This window comes from Pezoporus occidentalis, unplaced genomic scaffold (assembly GCF_034315485.1).
Source record: "Pezoporus occidentalis ecotype Australia unplaced genomic scaffold, CSIRO_AGI_Poc_V1 ctg249, whole genome shotgun sequence".
Taxonomy (NCBI): Eukaryota; Metazoa; Chordata; class Aves; order Psittaciformes; family Psittacidae; genus Pezoporus; species Pezoporus occidentalis.
Window position 1 is genome coordinate 255160 of NW_026914383.1, and position 21337 is coordinate 276496.

The following is a 21337-nucleotide window of genomic DNA, read 5'->3' on the forward strand; positions in this document are numbered from 1 at the left end:
TAAACCAACCAACCAACCAACCACAACAGCTGGTTCCAGGCTTCCACCTCCTGGAGAAAAACTATCAAGGAAGATGAAGCAAGATGCAAACCACTGACACTTCAAGCTGCAACCACTTCTGGTTCCATTAGATTCAAGAACACAACAGCATAGCAGGGTACAGAATCAGTCATCAAAGGTGATTAAATGTGTTTGTGACACTGAAACCTTGATTTCACTAGAAGTCTGAAGAAATAAGGAGTGGAGGCAGAATAAATCAAGAAACTGAGCAGCTCTGAAGATGATTGCTAAGAAATCCTGTTCCACAGGAACTCAGGGGAACTTGGGAATAATAACAGACCTGACTGCATTCAAGAACTAGGGAGAGACTCAACAAATTCTTGTCTTCTCGTAAAACTGACACTACAAATGATACACAAAGCACTGGTTCTATAGTGATGGGCACAGACCCAAAACATGTTCACTGCAAATCTGAAAAACTTCTTATGCAAGCTTCTGCCAGGACTAATTGTTACTGTCTAATTGTATGCTTTGATTGCCACATGTTTTCATCTTCCTATTGGCATTTTTAAAAGCTGGATGATGGGATATGAAGAGAATTGCTAATCCCATGCCTTTAACCTTCAGAAATCCTTCAAAAGTCAGAGGGGTGAGGAAGCCACAGCTGGTTTTTCAGCTTGGTTCCTCACAGTACACTGAGATGGGATTGCTTCTAGTGATTTTTCTTGCTGTTTTGACTTTCTTCGTGGCAATGGCATTCTACTATGAACACCCCAAAGCAAAAATCCCTCATGGATTTAGTCAGCGCCGAAAGCTTTACATTTTTCATTATGCGGTGAACTTTGGGTTTGGCCTCGTAAGTAAAACTTGATTCAAGCTGGAGTTTTTTATTTCATTTATGATAAAATGTTAATGGATTAATGAGGGGGGTTCTTTTTCAACCAATGTTTAAATGTATTGCAAATATGCAACTGGATTAATTTGGCAATTGTGAGCACCACTGAAGACACCTTCAGCTCAGCTGGGTGTAACAGACCCTGCTGCTTGCTATACAGCACCAGAGGCAATATGGAAAATAAAATCCTGCAAACTCTGTAATTCCCAGTTTTTAAGTATGCTTTAGCTTTCTGATCTGGTTGCCCCAGTGCTCAATGCAGTGCTGGAAGGCTTAAGCAGCTTACTGCACTGTGTATGTGGAACTTCTGCTCCGTGTAACACAGTGCTTATTTAGAGAATGAGCAACTAAATGATGTCTGTGATCTCAGTGTTCTTCTACAACTGTATCACTCTACTCGTGAGCCATCTGAAAGACACTGTCTTTTGCCTTTCAATATGTCTACATGACTCTCTTTTATGAGACACTACACATATGAAAGCTGTCTTTCTGTGTCATTGCTTTTGGCACATTTTTGATCCTCTCTTGTTTTTCACCTTCTTTCTTTTCAAAACTAAAATGAGATTTCTATTTGTCTTACTGTTTCACCAATTATCCTTTCCTGGATTAAGTGTTGCCACTATCATTTTAATAACATTTCTTCTGTGAAACTTAAATCAAGCTTCTTTTCCTTTGGTTCTTTAAAGTGAGAAAAACCCTTCAGTTTCTTTGGTTTGTTCATTATGTTTCACTTCAGCCCCACCCTCCAGCATTGTTTCTTCCCTCCGTTTCCATGCTACACTGCTTGTTAAGCTTTGTTTGAAGCAAGCCGGTAAACTCCTGAGAATGTGACTCATTGTGTCGCTTGAGAGGTGCCCCACCGAGGCCTCAACACTGACACTACACTAAAGCAGTGCAACAAAACAGGGTAGTAACAGAAGTCAAATTACATTTTCTTACCTCTACTATACAAAGTGTACTTCCACATTTTCAAAACACTGTATGAAGACTCTTTATCCATCAAAGTTTTATCTTTGTATAATTAATTTGTAAAAAGCTAAACTGCAGGATTTAAAAATTTACTGGTGATTAATGTAGTTTTAAACTGCTGATCTTATAATTCAGTATGCTTTCTGCTGGCCAGAGAGAGGCCAGCACTGTACCACATTACCTCAAAGGAGCACAAAGATAAGAATATTTATAGAATAACAGAATCATTGAATCATAGAACAGTTTGGGTTGGAAGAGACCTTAAAGTTCATCTAATCCAACCCCCTGCAATGAGCAGGAACATCTTCAACTAGACCTGGTTGCCTTGAACCACATCCAGCCTGGCCTGGACTGTCTCTTACGTATGGTTCTACGAAAGTTTAAATGCAAGTAAAGTCTGAGTCATGAGGCAACTCTTAGTATTGCTGTTAGGCCAGTTACTTGTGCCTAAATAGCCAAACCTTTTCAAGGTATGACAACCCATGATGTCAAAACTGCAGGAACATTAAAGTTTACCAGCATGTCCAGTCTTCAGCTGGGACAAAAGATGCATGTGAAGTCACTGGAGACAAACCAGTTTGAAGTACTTGTGCTCAAGAACAGATTTTATGAAGAAATGACTGCATTCACCTGTAAGGATCTGCTTCAATAAAACCAGCTGCATCTAAAGGTTAATAGAACTTCTTCACTGAAAAATATATTAACTCATCCTTTATTTTTTTTATTTCATTTCAGCCTATAAGAAGCTACACAATAGCCAGGGGACTTATGACTGATCCTGTCTAGGAAATAGGCTGATTAAATGATGCTACCTACTGTGTTAATAGTTCTGTAAGCTGCCTGTACCCAGCATTTAGTCAGACAGACTGGCACAGTGCAATTCTGTTGAGTTCTGGGCTGTACCTGGTAGGCTTTTGTACCTGTGTGAAAAGCACAAAGGACCCTAACACCAGGGAATTTTTTCTGCTGATAAAAACTAAGCCAGGATTTCACCACTGAAGAAGTAAATCATTTGCAAACCACCATGCTCTCATCCAACACTTTTAACATAACCTAGAAATTACCACCAATGCTAACCCTATGTTCTGCCACAGCACTGCTAACAGTTATGCTAGAGACCTGAGATGGGATTAATGAGCCAAATTACTGTACTTCTGTGGAGGCAACCCTCGGGCTCAAAGGCCTTGCTTTTGGAGGAGCATGACACAAGGCAGCTCCAGAATATAAAATCATCCATTCTTCTCCAGCCTACTGCTCTTTGAACTTCCGATGTTGTTAGGTATTACGTTACAATTGAGATCTATCCAAATCGTTTCCGTAACTGGCCACTTCATTGTAAGAACCATCAGGAGACAAAGTCTGAACTAACCATGTAATTGTAAATGTTTCATGATCAATCTCCAGGTAAGAAGGAAATGTGCACTGATTTGTGGTTTCTTTCCCTTTATTAACAGGCAAAAGTTTTGGAAAAAGTAGGTATCACCTCAGAGGTGGATTTCCTCAGGGCTGTCATGGATGGAATACCACCATTAAGAGATGATAAACAACTTTTTATCAGGGACTTAAGGTTTGAAAAGGTTGAAGTAAGAATTTACCAGCCAAAATCATCAACTACTGGCCAAAGAAGAGGAATCCTATATTTTCATGGAGGAGTTGGACTGTTTGGAAGTATTAGTAAGTAATATAAATATGAGCTATAACTACAAATAGATGTAGTTTCTGATCTGATACAGTATTTCTTAGATGACAAGAAGAGTTAGTAGGTGAAGCACTACATACAATAAAATTAATTTCAGGGCAGCAGAGTAATTTTATTTTCATGTAATAGGTATGTAAATTAAGAGTTAAATTGTTTTTATGCAGGTAGTGTACCTAAAACATTTTTTCTCTGGTCATTCATAATACCTGTTTTCTTCCTTCTTCTCATTCCTGCACAGAAGAAAAGTTGAAAATCTCATTAGAATTTTATTTTTTATTTTAAAGAACCCAATTTATGTTGACATGTGTGTGCAAGCTTGTGTGTATGTGTGCATACTGCAGTCTGTCTTAATGGCAAAACAAGGAAAAGTACATTTTTGCATTTGAAATGGAAAGGCATAAGGGATTAGATAGTGGCTCACGCACAAGAAAAATCCTTGTGCTGGATTTAGCAAGGGGTTTTGGTTTTGTTTGGGGCTTTTAAACAACTTATCACTTTCAATACTGCTTTAGAAGCGGCAGAATTCATTCTATTCCTTAACTTCTCAAAGAGGAGAGTGAAGCAATGCATTGGTGTAAATTCCAGGTTTCTTAGTTCCAAGAAGATCCTACAGAACCATGTCCAGATCAGACCATGCTACAATAAGAGAATCAGAATAAGAATACAGATAAGAATTTCAGAATACTCGCATTCTACTCATTTTTAAGGCAAGCTACAATTCCACTGAAATACTTTGTTTTACAGAGGCCTATGAAAGAACATGCCGCTATCTTGCCCGACAAAGCAATTCGGTGGTGGTGTCTGTTGGGTAAGTGCAGTCAATCCAGACATACAATGTGACAGCCATTCACGCCTCCTCCTAGGCTTGTAAGTCTGTAATGCACAGTTAGAGCAAACTGCAGCTGAAAGCCAACACTATATTCCAAGTGTCACTGCTTTTGCTAAAAGCACAGTTGCCCAGAGTACTAAATACTCATCTTAGTAGGCGTTCTGAAGAAATGGTGGGGTATATCCACATGGATATCCACATTTAACCTGCAATCAACCTGAGATGAACATTCAAAGTCTTTTTCTGGTGAGCTATAATGCATTTTTAAAAGAACTGATTTCTAAGCGTTCAGGAAAAGAGTTGACATTTTGGAAATGGATTAAATTCTAGCAATTATTATTTACATCCTAAAATACTTGAGGAATCATCAACTCTTTTTGATTCTGTTTTGAAAGAATTCAGTTTATAGAAAACCACTGAAAACCTTTTGGATTTTCATTATCAATGTTCTGTGCTCATATTCCCTAACAATTTGTTGTGAAATGTTCACTTGAATTTCTAAGTGGAATTGCTGATAACTGATTCATGCATACATCAGATCAGGTGCCTTGCCACCTAATCCTACAATGACACAGCACATGCCTAGAGTCAGCTAAAACATAAGTGAAGATGTATTCTGTAAAGATAGAATAGCGGACTAACCCCCCAAACATTAACAATAGTAGTAAATAATCCATTAAAAGCAATAATTATCATAAATTCCATTGCTGTAATTATTATCTCAGAGTACTTCCTATCTTCAGAAAGAAATATGTGAATGAAGAGATGACTAAGGGACATTCACTAGATATGACCATGTTTGAACACTCTCACCCCTGTTTAGGTATCGCTTAGCTCCTGAGCATCCATATCCAACACAATTTGAGGATTGCCTTGCTGCCACCATCCACTTCATGAGGACTGCACGAGACTACGGAGTAGACCCTTCTCGCATTGTTATCTGTGGAGATAGCAGTGGAGGTACAATCACTGCTGCTGTGGCCCAAGCACTGGTGAGCAGACAAGATCTCCCAAAACTGAGAGCGCAAATCCTAATATATCCCTTTCTCCAGGGTTTGGACTTTGATTTGCCTTCTTATCAGCAGAATGAGGGGGTGCCCATTTTGTTAAAGGAACGAACCCTTTCTCTTGGCTTGAAGTACCTTAACATAAAATTGTCTGCCACAAAACCAGCATTTGAAGTATCTAAAGGCAATCATGTTCCAGAAGATCTGCTACTGAAGTATCGGAAATGGGTGAGTTCTGACATCATCCCTCCTGAGTTTAAAAGAAGAGGCTACACGCCGAGTACAACATATTCATTCTCAGAGGAAATCTATGCACTAGTCAAACCTATTTTTGACACTGTTTTTTCACCACTGCTAGCTGAAGACAGTGTTATTGCTCAGCTTCCTGAGGCTTTCATTTTGACCTGTGAATATGATGTGCTTAGAGATGATGGACTGCTCTACAAGAAACGATTAGAGGATCATGGTATAAAAGTGACCTGGTGCCATTTGCAAGAGGGATTCCATGGCACAGTATTATTAGCTCTTTCTGGTGCGTTTTTGGCATTCCAATCTGGAAATAAAGGCCTGGAAAATATAGTACATTTTCTAAGATTGATGTAAAATTCATTTCTTGTTTTACTTTCCTGGTTCAAAAGATTGAATCTTTTATTGCTTGCAAAGACTTTTAAAAAACATCCTCAATTTTCCTTTTCTTAAATCATCATTATGAATTTCTGCATTGCATCTGTCCTCTTTTTACCCAATAAATTGATTTGTTGATGGCTTTTGCTTCATTTTCTCTTATGAGAAACAAAATCAGATGAACTTACCTTTCCTTCCTCTTCAGTTTTCTCCTGTACCTGTAAAACCCCATGGCAAGTGTTTTGCAATGCAGTTTGCCTCAACAAAATTCTGGTAATATGAAAGCATGAACTGTGATTTAAGGAGAACTTGGGGCAGGTAACAGGGCATGAATCTAGAGGTTAAGTGTGTAATGAACATGGTCAATGATTTACAGGTGAAAGCTGATGAAAGCTGAATTTGAGGCAAGCTTACAGAACTGAATGCAGCACAACAGATTTGAGCATAGACATAACAGAAAGAAGTGGAGGGAAAGAGGTCAGAAAAGGGAACTGGCCTGAAACTACTGATGTGATGAAAAGTATTGTTTAAGGAACACAACATCCATTAGAAGAACTATGCATACACCTTTTATATATAGATGGGAATGCACAGTAATATCAGTTTATAAAGAGTTTGTATTAACTGGAGGCCTGCACTGTCTGAAGCAGGAAGCACTTTCTTATAAAGTGCTGTTGTGATTTAAGCCCAGCCAGTAGCTCAGAACCACACAGCCACTCACTCACTCCCCCGCTTTCTCCTCCCCTATTCCTGGAGGGTTGGGGAGGAGAACTGAAAAAATGTAACTCTGACGGGTTGAGATAAGAGCACCCCAGTAACTAAGGAATAACATAAAACCACTACTGCTACCACCAGTAATAATAATGATAAGGGAAATAACAAGGGAAGAGAATATAAAACTAAAAAGGGAAAAGGAAAAGAAAACAATAAACACAAGTGACGTACAATACAATTGCTCAGCACCTACTGACCAATACTCAGCCCATTCTGAGCAGCGATCTGGGCCTTCCACGTAACTCCCCCCAGTTTCTATAGTTTACCAGGGCTGCTCTCATACTAAAGTTGAAAACACTGCACTGCACCAGATACTAAGGAGAAAAAGAACTGTTATAGCTAAATTCAGGCAGAGAAAGGAGAATTAAGGAGAAAGAACCCCCCACAAACAACACACAAAAAAAGAAAAGTTCACATTGATCTTAAACTTTTTACAAGATGAGAGAAATATTAAGTAAAAAAATACAAATAAAATGGCATAATAAATGTCTGAGGCTTTTGTCTTGGAAATGAAAGCAAGTCTTGCCAAGAAATATCAGTAACTGTTTTGATGACACATTTTTTCTGAGGTGAACATCTGACAGTGTTAACTGTTTCCTCTGTTTTACTGTAATCTTTTAACCTGCATTATAATGATTGATGTCATTAGACACTAATGCCTTAAATTCTTCAGTGAGTTATACTTGGAGGCAAGATGCATTTCCATGCAGAAATGGAGCAGGGCAAGGAAGCAATCTTACAGTCAAAACTTCTAACTATCTATCTTTGCTTAAATTAATACCTGGAACACTATGAATTAGTTTTGATCTTGTCAGAGAAATTTCTAGCTCTGGCATTTAGAAATAAGAATCTTTTTACTGATATTATTGTATGTGCTTTCTGCCCACCACTGGCTTATTTAAGCTATAATCAAAAGCAAAGCATGCTGCAGACAATCATGTAAGGTAAGTATTCAGACAGAAGAAGACACCCTACAAACAAAGGAAGGATGCTCTGCAATGCTTGGCATGGCTGTCTTAGTTACATTCAGTGTATGAGAAAATAAAGCCTGCCAGAATAGTATCAGTGACATTTAGTTAGTTACACTTATTCAGTATAGGCAGGAAAAAGAAGTTTTACAGGGCTCTTCCATGTGGCTTTTCTGTATGAATACAACCTGAATAAGCAAAAAGCCCCCCAGAAGTCTTCTACAGTATTTTCCTCATTTCTAGGCAAACATACCAGTTAACATTGATTTTTGAATGCTACCTGATTTTCATATGGGCCACCTATGCCATGAATGCTGAGATTTACTCACTCCATTGACATCAGGGGCAGTTTGTCCATAAAGCAATACAGCGTTACATTCCTAACACTAAAATACATATGTAGTCAGACTAAGAAGAAGGCTTAAAACTGATAAATCTGTCATGGGTATTAAACCCCCCAAAAGACATGCTGAAGATACTACACATCTTTCTCTTTTAAACATTATCAAGGAGTCTTTGCCTATGAAAAACTTAGGAAAATACAATCCTAACAAGTATGCTTCCTTAAATGGAGCAGTGTCCTGGGTTCAGCAGTAGCAGTCATTTTTCTCCTTCTTAGTAGCTGGTGCAGTGCTGTGGGTTTGACTTTCAGCCTGGGAGCAGCGCTGGTAACACCGATGGTTTTAGTTGCTGCTCAAATGTTTACTCTGATTAAGGACTTTCTGAGTCTCATGCTCTGCCAGGGAGGAGGGGAAGTCAGGAGGAAGCAGAGACAGGACACCTGACCCAAACTAACCAAAGAGGTATTCCATACCACAGCACGTCATGCCCAGTATATAAACTGGGGGCAGTTACGTGGAAGGGCTAGATCACTGAGTATCGATTGGCAGGTGGTGAGCAGTTGTATTCTCTTCCCTTGTTATTTCCCTTATCATTATCATTGGTGGCAGCAGCAGTGATTTGTGTTATACCTTAGTTACTGGACTGCTCTTATCTCAACCCGCAGGAGTTACATTCTTTCGATTCTCCTCCTCATCCCTCTGGGAGCAGGGGGAGGGAGAAGGGGGGGAGTGAGCAAGTGGCTGCGTGCTTGAGTTACCGGCTGGGCTTATACCACAACAGGCAGTTACTTCCCATCTTGACAGAAACAGCTGCTTCTTTCCAAAAGGGAAAGTGAGTATGGCTGAGGCAATCATTTACTCTAGAGTTTGCATCCTGAGTAAAGAGACAGACCATCCTAGACCACCCAGGCAGTAACAGGGTATGGACAAAGCTGGTTAATAAAAGCTGGTACTATTATTAACCCCAAATAATGTGGACACGAGCCATTTCTTTAGCTGGTCTGTATGCTTTGGCACAAAGGCAGTGTGATCAAATAGTAGGATTCAGGAGCAGATCAGAACACTGTCAAGATCCAAACCCTAGTGAAATGCTGGAAAGTGCGGTACAGCCGGGAGGTCTTGACACTGTTTGAGCAGCTATGTGTTGTAGATGTGAAATTAAGGGAAAGCAAATTGCTGTGCACCACCCCCATCACCAGATGTCAGTGCACAGTTGAGTTTTTAATGCCAGCAGAATAACCTGGCAAACTTCTCTTTGTTTATGGCACGGAATCTGAGTGCCCAAAATACATTACAGCAGGTCGATCTCTGGTTTAGACCAGTAAATATTTTTATATATCAAATATTTTTACATATTAAATATTTTTACATACTAAATATTTTTACTGAACCTGTTGTTATGCCTTCATAGACTAAAGCTGTATGTTTAATAATAGAACACACAATAATTTTAAAGTTAGATACCTGTTCTATATCAATCATGTTACCATTGTCTATTACATAAGTCTACAACTTCAGTTATCTTTTGCTTTGCTATCTTTACATCACTTCTTTGTACCACTCTAGTTAAAAGTCAGTATACAACAGCAAGTTGCATATTTTTATTTTTAAAAATAAGCAGGCAATCAGAAAACATTTCAAATTTAGTAACTATATTATTTATAAATAATATTATTTATTTAAAAGCATTTAACATTATTCTCTGCCTATGATGCCCATTGTTTATACCACTCCTGAAATAAACAGACATAATCCTGCAAACTATGGCTGCTTTTAATCCTGTCAATCTTCTTTCTCTGATTGCCAATTTCCTCAGTGATTCACTGCGTTTGCTGACACTCTCATGATCGTGAAGAAACTGCTAACCTATATATTTGGTGTAATGAGTCTCAGACAAATCTGGCCACAGCAAACGAAGGTCAGTTTTAGTTTTATATTCATATTCAAACCACTAAGAATATACTTTGGTGTGGTGACCTGTCATGAAATCCCAGGTGGATGTTCCAGAGCAGTTTATCTGGAGTCCATTTGTGTGGAGCAGAGTTTACCCATTCTTAGGAACAGAACTGCACAGCTACCAAGACACATCCAGATGTTTAACCTAAGAGTCATTTGAAAGACGTACACTTCAAAAAATAACTTAGAAAGGAAAGGTTAAAATAACGATTCATGGCAGACTAAATGGAAGACAGCTTTTAGTCATGAGTAAGAGCAAAATGCATAGGGAGTAGCTACTAATTTGGGTGGGGAGATGGAGATAACTAATAGGGAGGAAACCGAAAGGTAGGTAGGAGGCAGGCTAAATGGAGAAGGAAATAGATTAAGCAAATACCTAGCACCTTTAAAAACCAGTATCATAGAGCACATACTAAGCTGTAACTGTCACTGTAAAGGGCATACTAAATCCATTTCACAGATCAGGAGATCAAAGCTTACAGGTATGAAGAGGTCTGAGATGGTTTCAGTCATTTGTTTACATTAATACAAGAAAGGAAATGTGAACTGGAGGACAGTGACTTTCTTACATGCTCCACTTGGTAAAACCAAGTTAGTTAAGTTGCACTATGGAGTCTAATTGTGCTACTAAATTACCTAATAGCACATGACATTCAGGTAAGTCATTAGCTCCAACTGCCCTGACACTTTTGTCTTGATTAATGTTTGGTTTGAAACCTGCCCACTTCTGCTGATAAACAGTTTATGTGACCTTGATGAGTTTTACATTCTCAGTGTGCAAAGAGGTCTGATGCCACAGCTACATAAGCCTTTAAAACCCAACAGGCTAAGCCTGGGAAAAAACAGCAAATATTTCTTTGAACATGTACTGTTATAATACTTTGCCTTCCCATCATTACTATAACCATTACAAATAGGCTGAAAAATTAAGAATGGATTTAAGAGGTGACTAACATCTTGCATAAAGAGAGGCTTGCTGATGAGAAAATGGGAAGAACTGACTCGATTATTCTCATTCTGGACTCACCAACTGATACATTAAATAAATCAGTTTCCAGCAATACTAAATTCAATGAATAAAGTATCAGTTTTGTGAGCTATGAGCTGCCTGCTTGATAAGAATAAAGAACCATATGTAAATCCATAGGGCACCTTACAATGCCAAATGCCAAGCTGTGTTCATTTTCTCCAGTTTATTTCTCAGCTAATTCAAGGCTGTTCTTACCTATTGACAAGCAAAGACTCTGTGGAAGCTGGGGTTTTGCAACGAGCTTGCTGAAAGAAGAATGGATGTAGCAAAACACATCAGCAAACACCTAGTAGCTTTGTATCTGGGATGGATATCTATCTACTGCCAGAAAGAGAAGCCTTTCTGTTTGCAAAGACATGAGGTACTCACTTTATGGAATGGACTGAAGGGAGATAAAACATTTTTTTTCCAACAATTTAACATGTTAAAAACAATTAAAAAAGCCCACCAAAAGCCCCACTGACTGTTAGAAATGTGCCAGTCTGACAATGATCATAGATATCTCTACCCCTCTATCAGCAGGAACAGCCTGACAAGGCTGGAAAGATTTGAAGCATCTCAGAATAAGCATTACTACAAAAGTGACATGCAGCCACAGGAGTATAGGAGTCACAGGAGCATTTTGGAACGTAAGGCACTGAGGATCATAAAACAGTTGTGCATGAGCATCCCAGAAGGACTGAGCAGCTCTAAGACCACGAGATTTGCTTGATTATGGAAAAACATGGAAACTGGACAGTGAAGAAGGACCGAGGAGCTGATTTAGAAGACAGAATATGCTCTGATTAGGCATACTCAGAGTATGGTCTAAGAGTAAAATATTAGGATATTAAGAGATTAAAACTAAAACATGAAGAAATTATTCTGAAACATTACTTAACCAACATTGCTTTGACAACAGAAGGGCTATAATGCACAAGAGAAAGATTTTTGTTCAAATTGGCACAACTGTACAACAGATACTTCCTGAAGGCAACTGCAGGAGCATGACATCAAAGAGCAAATAAACACCCCCCCACAAACTGTCCACTTTTCAATCTATATTTAAAATAAAAGAGGCAGTCAAGAACTACTCCTTACACTCTATCAGATCCATCACAGTTTCAAAACAGAGGTGGCATCTCTCAGGTGTTTTGGTTTTGATTAATGGTGTTTAATTATTGACTCACCGAATACTGTGAAGAAAAGACTCCTGCCAGTACAGTGTCAGCAACAGTTTATCCAGCTCCAGCAGATACACATGTCCTCCATGAGGCTTTCATAATCTGAACTGCTCTATTCCAAACATCAGGTTATTTCATGTTGTTGGTTGTTCTTAAGAGTGTCATTTACTGCCACTGCAATAAGAAGTGCCTCTGTGAGTTTACTCTTGATCACAGATTCTTTTGGAAACATGGAATTTTCCTTCTCCAAGGATTCAAATATAAAAGACCATTTTCAATGCTGAAATACAATATTCAGAGCTGCCCCATGTGGCAATTCATTTCAGGATATTTTGACTGATGGCACAGACACCAGAAATAAGCTTTTAGTAAGAACTGTGTTGTTCTGCTGTTTGGAAACCCAAATAATCAATCAAAACCCCATGGGCTATGTTCTATCATTACACTACACAGAGATTACTTACAGAATTCCTAACTAAAAACATCAGCAGACGACCCTGCTGTGCCGCAGGAAGAGCCCTATGGTTAGATGCTGATAAGCTGAGGCCAAAATGAGCACTGACCAGGCATATCAGGGTTTGGCTTCAACACTCTGCAGTCTGATGTTTGTAACACACAGGATCACTTTGTACTCCATGGAAGGGGAAAGGCAGCCACAAATCAGCCAACCTCAGCAAGGAAAAAGCCCTTACTGTGAACAACTGATGATTTGCCCATTTCACAAACTTTGGTGTAAATTTACCTTGCTTTATCCCACACATTGTTATCTCCACAAGCTAAAATTGTGCAAATCAGCTGTCAGGATTGCTTTGTTTTAAATACTTGCCAATGAAGCTAAGGACTAAAGCAGTTTTCAGACTTGATTTCCACTTTAAAAGACAGGTCAGGAAAAAGTCTTGGGAGCTGTAACTTTAACATTGTGTGGAAAATGAAATTCAGTGAAAAGAACATAAGCCATAAAAAATATTTCACCACAAACTGCCATCAACTTCAATTAGCCGTCACTGATACACATGCATTCATCATGCCTCTACATAGAGCTACAAAGAATTGCAATCAATATCAAATTCTGAGTTTAATTGGTGAGAAGCTTTTACCAGAAACAGAGTCTCCAGATACACCACTCTGTATCTGAAGAGATCTTACTGTGCATTAAGACACACATTCATGCTTCAATTTTGGTTTAAATGAGTACCTGTGCTCAGTGTATAACCTGTGATGTATGTGCTACATTATGTTAGCTGCACAAGATGTTTTATGCACAGGTATCACTCTTCACACTGGAGTAGGAGTACAAGTAAAACCAGTGACAAACAATGCAAGTCTTAATGGACAGTATAAACCAAAGTTTATTAAAAAAATATGATTGTTAACGAGTATTTTTCTTCCCAGAGAAGTACACACCTTGATGACAAATGCAAGTAGCCCCACATCACTACAGTTCAACACTACAACAGGAATGTCCATCCATAATGAACCCACAACAAAACAAACATAGACCATCTTTAAATAAGGGCTCCTCTGAATAATCATTTCTCATTGCTAGTGAAGAGCTCACGTTACAAGTCAATTCCATATACTCAGAACTCCACCTTTTGTAAAGGGTAAACTGTCCCCCTGCCCTTTTTTTAAGTATAACTACTTGTTGCCAGTAATATCATTAGCAAAAGAAGGGTGGAGAAAAATAGGATGTTGCAACATTAATAAACTTTTCATTTCTGCTTATGAAGTGAGTGCTTAGTCTCCTGTGAAGACCTGTCAGAACCACTTGAAAACAAGGCTTAAGGCAGCACAGGGTTTTCTTAGCATCCACATCTACTGAAGTGAAATGGCATCTGTTTATGTGACTTTAGCAACAATAGGGATGGTTTTCATCTCTCCTGTTGTATTACCAGCATTGTTTTTCTGGGGGGTATTTTATGACCTTTTCAGCTCAGAAGTGCCACTCGGAATTGACCAACCTCTAAAGCTGCGGTTTTATCATTCAGTGATGATTACAACCATGGTCTTGGTAAGTGAACTTTCTTAAAACTGAGGATTTTGCTTTTATTTTGATAGGATAGTTTGGAGCTGGAAGATAATGGCTTAAGAGAGAAAAGAAGAAGCAATTCACCCCCCTGAAACCTGTAAGCGTAGTTGTATGAAACACATTATATTATCTCATAAAACTGATATGACTAAAAAGCTTACTTAGATTTTTCAATGCATCTGTCAAACTGCAGCCACTTTACATTGGAAAACCATTTCACATGAAAACTAAACCCCCCCCAACTATATGTATACTGTACCTAGTGAAGCGCATGTACATATAATGATGCTGTCTATCAGAAGCAAGCCAACATTGCTCCTCTTCTTCCAAGTTCTTTCTTTTCAACAGGGAAAGATTTTGCAGAAGCTGGGAATCTGCAGTGACTTAAGCTTAATGCGAATTGTGCTGGATGGAATACCACCACGGAGAGATTCAACACTTCTTATCAAAGACCTCAAAGTAGATGAGGTACCACTGAGGATTTATCAGCCCAAATGGCCACCTCCTGGCAAAAGAAGAGGAATACTGTATTTTCATGGAGGTGCTGGCACATTTGGAAGCATTAGTAAGAAAAGAGCAAGTTTTATTTTTAAAATCAAATCCAAACCTTTATATTTTTACCTTCAGATGCTGTCAATATCTCACCTGCTCTTCCTACTGACAATAGCCTTTGCAATCTCACTACTAACTGCCTTGTAGAATTAATAGCCTAGTGCATTTCTACTTCCTTTGGGCTACAGGCTAAGTTGATGAAAGCAGATCTAAGGCTTCTAAATCCAGAACTGTGTTCCAGAACTTCCTGGGTCAGCTGTCAGCTAACAGCAGAGGGACTCCACTGCTCTTCCTGCTGACTCTGAGAAAGATTCAGTTTGCTGGCACAGAGAAAAAGAGACCATTGAAACAAAACTCATAGGTCACTGAGTGGGAAGCTGAGCTTACAGGATGTTCTTGTAACTCAACTAATGCCTAGCTGAAAATACAGCAGCAGTCCTGGAGTAAGGGTTTCAATCAGGTCTCTTCCCCGCTCCTCTGTTCTCCATCTTTGCCAGAAATGCAACTTAAAATCCTTTTAGGCTGACACACAAATGAACCTAGATTTACTTTCAGGAATTATTACATCATGAAAATGGCAATACTGTTGCTACAAAAACACATTCTGGCTTAATTCTCTGGAGTAATGCTTTGGTTACTTACCAAGGACAAACTTTTAGGTTTTGATCTCAACTGGACTAAAGCATTTTCTGTAAGTCTGGATAGGGCCTCAAAGTGTGGAATTTAAATACTTCTGTGCTCACCACTCATCTTTTGTATAGAAACACTATGAAACTGTTTCTCAACTTGCAGTCTATGCATCAAAGGAAAGTCTAAAAGGTATAATATTGTCCAAGAAAGAATTTAAAGAATACATTAAAAAATAATGTGTAAATATATTCCCATTCAGCAAACGAGGACTCAAAATCAAGGAAAATGTAAATAATAAATAAGCATCAAAAATAGAACCAATCTGGGGAAGACCGATCCTTGTGGCAACACTGTACAGAATACTTTAGTTCTTTTTCAGACAGGAAGACAACTTTGATTGTCTCAGTTGCTACTCTCAGCCTCCTCCTATCTATTCTGGATCTCCTTCTGAGCAGCCAGGTCAGTGTGTGCTTTGTCTGGAAGCCAGTACCTAACATGGAAATGCAGACTTCATTCCAGGGGTCAGACAGGGAAGTTTGTGGGGTTTGAATCCTTTACTGTTTCACATGGTAAGTCTCCATTACACTCCAGGCAGACTCCAGTTATCTGCAAATGAGTTTGAGAGTCTACCAAGTTTTGCTTAACATCATGCAGAAATAATAATGTAAATTCCAGGAACTGAGGTTCCATTCTGCACCGTGTAGAAATAAGCTACCCTTGTTTTACTGCAGAGCATGTTAGTCTGGGTGGAGTGTTAGGCTGGCACTACCTGTAACGCTTCTAGTTCTAGAGCTACTTTGGGTGGCGGTGAGGACTTAAGATAAGCCGCTGTGATCTAAGTGAAAGGTGAATTCCTTTCAGTGGCAGAAAAAAACCTACACCATAGCTGTAGTTGCCATAGTGTGGTGGCATAATTGTTGTTGTTGTTCACATGCCATTAAGATAATACCCACACTGATACACTGATTATAGAATGTGACCTTTCACTTGAATTCACACTGGTACTTGGTGACAGGACAGCAACTAACATCAGGTCTTCTTCCCTGTGAGGGTGCTGAGCTGCTGGCACAGGGTGCCCAGAGAAGGCTGCCCAGAGATGGCTGCCCCATCCCTGGCAGTGTTCAGGGCCAGGTTGGACACAGGGGCTTGGAGCAAGCTGCTCTAGTGGAAGGTGTCCCTGCCTGTGGCAGGGGGTTGGGACTGGATGAGCTTTAAGGTCCCTTCCAACCCAGACTATTCTGGAATTCTGTGATTCTATGTTAAGCTTTTTAAAGGACTTGTGGAATCTATATCCTAGTAAACATGAAGTCTGCAACTAGAAAATTAGCAAAAGCTACAATGAAGAACAAAATCAGTGGACAGGTAAATATGACTTACTCCTTAAAATCCATACAAATGGAAGTCATGCTTCACAAATCAATTTAAGCTTTTTTAAATGAATCAGCAAATACAGCAATAAAGGAGACTGAGTTGATAAAACCTACTTTGGTTTCCAAAAGAGCCTCTTAAAGAGGCTATACACCCATGACATATTTAGATAAAAACTGATTAAAAGAGAGAAAAAAGATGAGTTCTGGGATATTCCTGGGAGATTCCCATAAGGAGATCTGTGCTGAGGTCAGTGCTAATCAATTTAGTCAGAAAAAGAAAAGATGCTGAAAGCTGATACGAAGTCCTCTGGGCTAGTAAGTGGATGGATGAAAACCTGCAGTGTCTTTATGATAGCAAAGGATTAGACAATAAAATGACAGGTGAAATGGTGTGTAGAGAAGTCAGACATGACCACAGCATCCTACCTTTATAAATAAACCTAATGGTCTCTAAGCAGACTTCCCCTTGCAGGAAGATGATCTTGGGATTATGGTAGAAAATTGCCTGAAAATGTTGAATTAGTGCCCAGCAGCAGTCAGAAAGCAAATAAAGTGCAAGGAATTATTATTAGGAAAGGACAAAACTGGGAACTTCTTTATACCACTGTAATAAATCCATTGTGCATGTAAATACAGAATACTGCTTATAGTTCTGGTTCCCGTACCTCAAGTAAAATACAGTATCAAAGGAGAAAAGTGCTGCTGTACAGAAAATGAGTAGACTATGATCCTTCAGGCTCAGACAAATACAGATGCACTAAATGTCTACAAACCATGAGATGGAAAAGAAGTTAAACAGGGAATAATTATCACCATTTCATACAGCACGGAAGTGAATGTCATCAAATGGAAGTAGTGAAATTGAGGCACAAAGCGAGCAAATAGAAACAGTTTTCTACACCTTTGTAAGCAAGCTATGGAATTCTTCACTGCACAAAATTGTTAATGTTAAAATCATGGCTTCAGGAAGTGGTGTGAGTAATTCAGGGAAGAAACATTAACCAAGGGCATTTAATATGAAGACACAGTGTCTGTCTCAGAGGAGTGCCCTGAGCCTCAGCTTCTTGTATGCTTATTACTTATAGATGCTTGCCCTCAGGTTATGCTTCTCCTTAGAGAACAACATCTGAGATGTGATACCATCCTAGACAGACATCTGCTTGTCCTAGTATGACCATTCTTATGTTGCTTATATTATGCCCTAACAGCCACCAATCAATAACCAGAAAATACATTAACAGGTAAAGACCACAGCAGAAATTACTCATGGGTCTCACGTTGCAGTGCCTTCCACAAAGCTTATGTTCAAGGGTCTAAATTTCCATTTCAAAAGGATATTTGATTTTTAACATATAATTTCTGATTTTCTCTTTAGGAGCCTATGAAAGAATATGCTGCTATATGGCCAAAAAATGCAACTCAGTGGTTGTGTCTGTGGGGTAAGTGCTACTTTTACATCAAAGTATTTATGGTAACAGTGTACAGCCGAAACCTATCTGAAACCTATACTGAAAACATCTACTACTGCAAACTGTACTCCCTAATTCTTCACTTTAGCCTTTTATTCCATTGAGAAATGTGCTTATAGGACCAGTATTTTAAAATAGCTGTAATACCCTTAGTTTGTCTTTCCAGTCTGCACTGGTTAAAATGAAAACTAAATTGCATTTTTATACTCGCTGTGACAATAACCATGGTATCCTTGACATTCCAGTTATCGTTTGGCTCCTGAACACCCATACCCAGGGCAGTATTTCGATTGTCTCAATGCCACCTTGTACTTTATGAGGAATTTAGAAGAGTATCATGTGGATCCTGCTCTCATCATCCTTAGTGGTGACAGCTGTGGAGCCAATTTTGCTACAGTTATTTGCCAAATATTGCTGAATAAAAGAGATCTCCCAAAAGTACGTGCTCAGGTTTTACTTTATCCAGGACTGCAGGGCCTGGATTTTCACTTGCCTTCCTACCAGCAGAATGCTTCAGTGCCCCTGTTGTTTCGGAAGTCAGTTGTCTACTTCTGCTTTCGCTATCTCAATAAAGAAACATCAGTTTTGGAAGATGTTCTCCAAAACCGCCATGTTCCTGAGAGTATGAAACAGAAGTATAAGAAATGGGTAAGTGCTGACATTATTCCTGACAAATTCAAGTTGAGAGACTACGTACCTCAGAAACCCACCTCATATAAACCTGAAGTCCATGAAGCAATCAAAGAAATTTTAGCAATAACATTTTCCCCACTCTTAGCTGAAGATTCCATTATTCGCCAGCTCCCGGAAAGCTACATCTTGACCTGTGAGTTTGATGTGCTCAGGGATGATGGGCTGTTATACAAGAAGCGCTTAGAGGACAATGGCGTTCAAGTAACCTGGTGCCATTCTGAGAGTGGTTTCCATGGAATTTTGTCCTTTTTTGGATATGGGATTTTTTCCTTTTTAGCTGGGAAAAAGATAATGGATAGTATGGTGAATTTTATAAACAGCTTATAGAAGTATTTTTCAGAACAAAGATGCAAATCTTACTTTATCCTTGGTGAATTTACACTTGGCAAAGAATGTAAACACTTTTGATACCAGATTTTGACTGCATTTTCCACTTTCTAATTTGTGTTTCTGCAGTGGCTCTCAAACAAATGTAAAGATTATTTAAAGCATCACCATTCCAGAAACCATGATTAGAAAACCCCACCATTAAGATCAAGATGCATAAGTAGGCACCTGGCACATACTGTTTCACTTCAACTCAAGCAATTGTACTGTCTTTGCATGCCTGTCACACCTTCAAGACAAGCAGCAAGAACACCTCTTCCTGACGAATGCTCAAGACAACAACCAGGGTCTACTCTGGCCCTTGTGAACGACAGATATTCAGGGTATCAGATGGAGAGCCCAATGATTCAGGTTCTGTGAAGTCTTATGTCTGGTAGTGAAATTGCAGCTATGTGTTTTAATTCCTAGGGTTAGTTTGCACAGACTATGCTGTTCTTGAAAGTTTCTTTCTTCAAGTCAGAAGAAAGGCTTCTGTCTGAAGTGGAAGTCCTGAACTGGAGCTAGTATGCGGTTGATTCCATTTGAAATCTGAGAAATGATGTTTCATTTTGGAACTTGATTCTTGAACTGGAATCCCTAAACTGTAATTAGTGTGTGCATGTTTCAGAAGTGCAGAGGTGAGACTTGGTTTCCTTTCTGTACTCTTTTTCTCTTAAGATTATGCTCAAGAGGACCTTTTATGTTACCTGTTACGCTATGTTTGTTGAAAAAGCTCTGAAGATCGCATAGGTAAGAGAGTAGAAAAGCACATCATCATATTCTCTTATCCCTGTAATAGTGTGGCAATTGTGATGCTTTCAATAACAAAAAAAAAAATAAAAACTAGCATTTCAAGTACTTCTATTACAACAGCAAATTATATCTGCTAAACATATACTCACTGATAAACCTAAATGAACACCTTGTGGTGAGAGGAACAATGCAACACTGGCAAACAGAGACCACACTCTTGCTAATCCTACAAAATTTCATTTTTTAGAAAGTTTTCTGACTCAAATGACATGGTACTTCCCCTATTGCTTACAATTTAACATAAAAAAAGCCCCAACAACAAATTATAACATGGCTGCTTAATGAAGTGGCATTTTTACCTTTCATTTCCCTGAGAATTTGCAATTTCAACAATGGTCTGACTTCCCAGTTGTCTGAGGAATTGCAGACTTAGATTCACAATTAGTATCTCAAGCATTATTCAAGCTACAGCATCTCTGCAGTAGCATGATCACATTCTACATTAGCAGAACCCATCTCTACCTTAGCACAACCTATCTCTAAATTAGCATACTCCCATACTACATCAGCCCAATCCCATTCTACATCAGCACAAGCCACCTCTATGTCTGCACAATCCCATTCCACATTTGCACAACCCATCTCTATATATCAGCACAATCCCATTCTACATTAGCACAAGCCACCTCTGTTTGCACAATCCCATTCTACATTTGCACAACCCATCTCTGCATTAGCACAATCCCATTCTACATTAGCACAGTCCCATTCTACATTAGCACAAGCCACCTCTACGTTTGCACAATCCCATTCTACATCAGCACAAGCCACCTCTACGTTTGCATAATCCTATTCTACATTAGCACAAACCACCTCTACATTTGCACAATCCCATTCTACACTTGCACAACTCACCTCTACATTTGCACAATCCCATTCTACAGCAAGAACAAGGTAAACCAGTTTGATTTGAAACTCTTTAATCGCTGCCCACCTTAAGTAATTTTACGTGCTACCTGCTGCACTGAGGTTATCTGGTTATGAGGTTATCTGGTTACTGAGGTTATCTGGTATGAGGTAATCTGATCATGAACCTAAAGTCAGCCTCCTGTGGGTTTTTTAACCACATTCTTCTTTTAGAAGAATACACAAATACCAAAAAACCTGAGATTGAGGTAATGACCTAATTTCACAAGTGTACCTTTCCAAAACCACACTGG

General features: G+C 39.0%; 2 protein-coding genes across 2 annotated transcripts; both read left to right on the forward strand.

Moving 5' to 3' along the window:
• Positions 1-29: 29 nt before the first annotated feature.
• On the forward strand, positions 30-6161 carry LOC134165794 (arylacetamide deacetylase-like 4). Its single transcript, XM_062622904.1, has 4 exons — positions 30-856; positions 3319-3538; positions 4308-4371; positions 5216-6161. Exons 1-4 carry the CDS (start codon positions 590-592, stop codon positions 6000-6002), a joined length of 1338 nt encoding a protein of 445 aa, XP_062478888.1. The 5' UTR covers positions 30-589; the 3' UTR covers positions 6003-6161.
• A 7847-nt stretch (positions 6162-14008) lies between these two features.
• LOC134165795 (arylacetamide deacetylase-like 4) lies at positions 14009-19765 on the forward strand. The gene is made up of 4 exons (XM_062622905.1): positions 14009-14266; positions 14633-14849; positions 18212-18275; positions 18551-19765. Exons 1-4 carry the CDS (start codon positions 14084-14086, stop codon positions 19323-19325), a joined length of 1239 nt encoding a protein of 412 aa, XP_062478889.1. The 5' UTR covers positions 14009-14083; the 3' UTR covers positions 19326-19765.
• The last annotated feature ends 1572 nt before the right edge of the window (positions 19766-21337 follow it).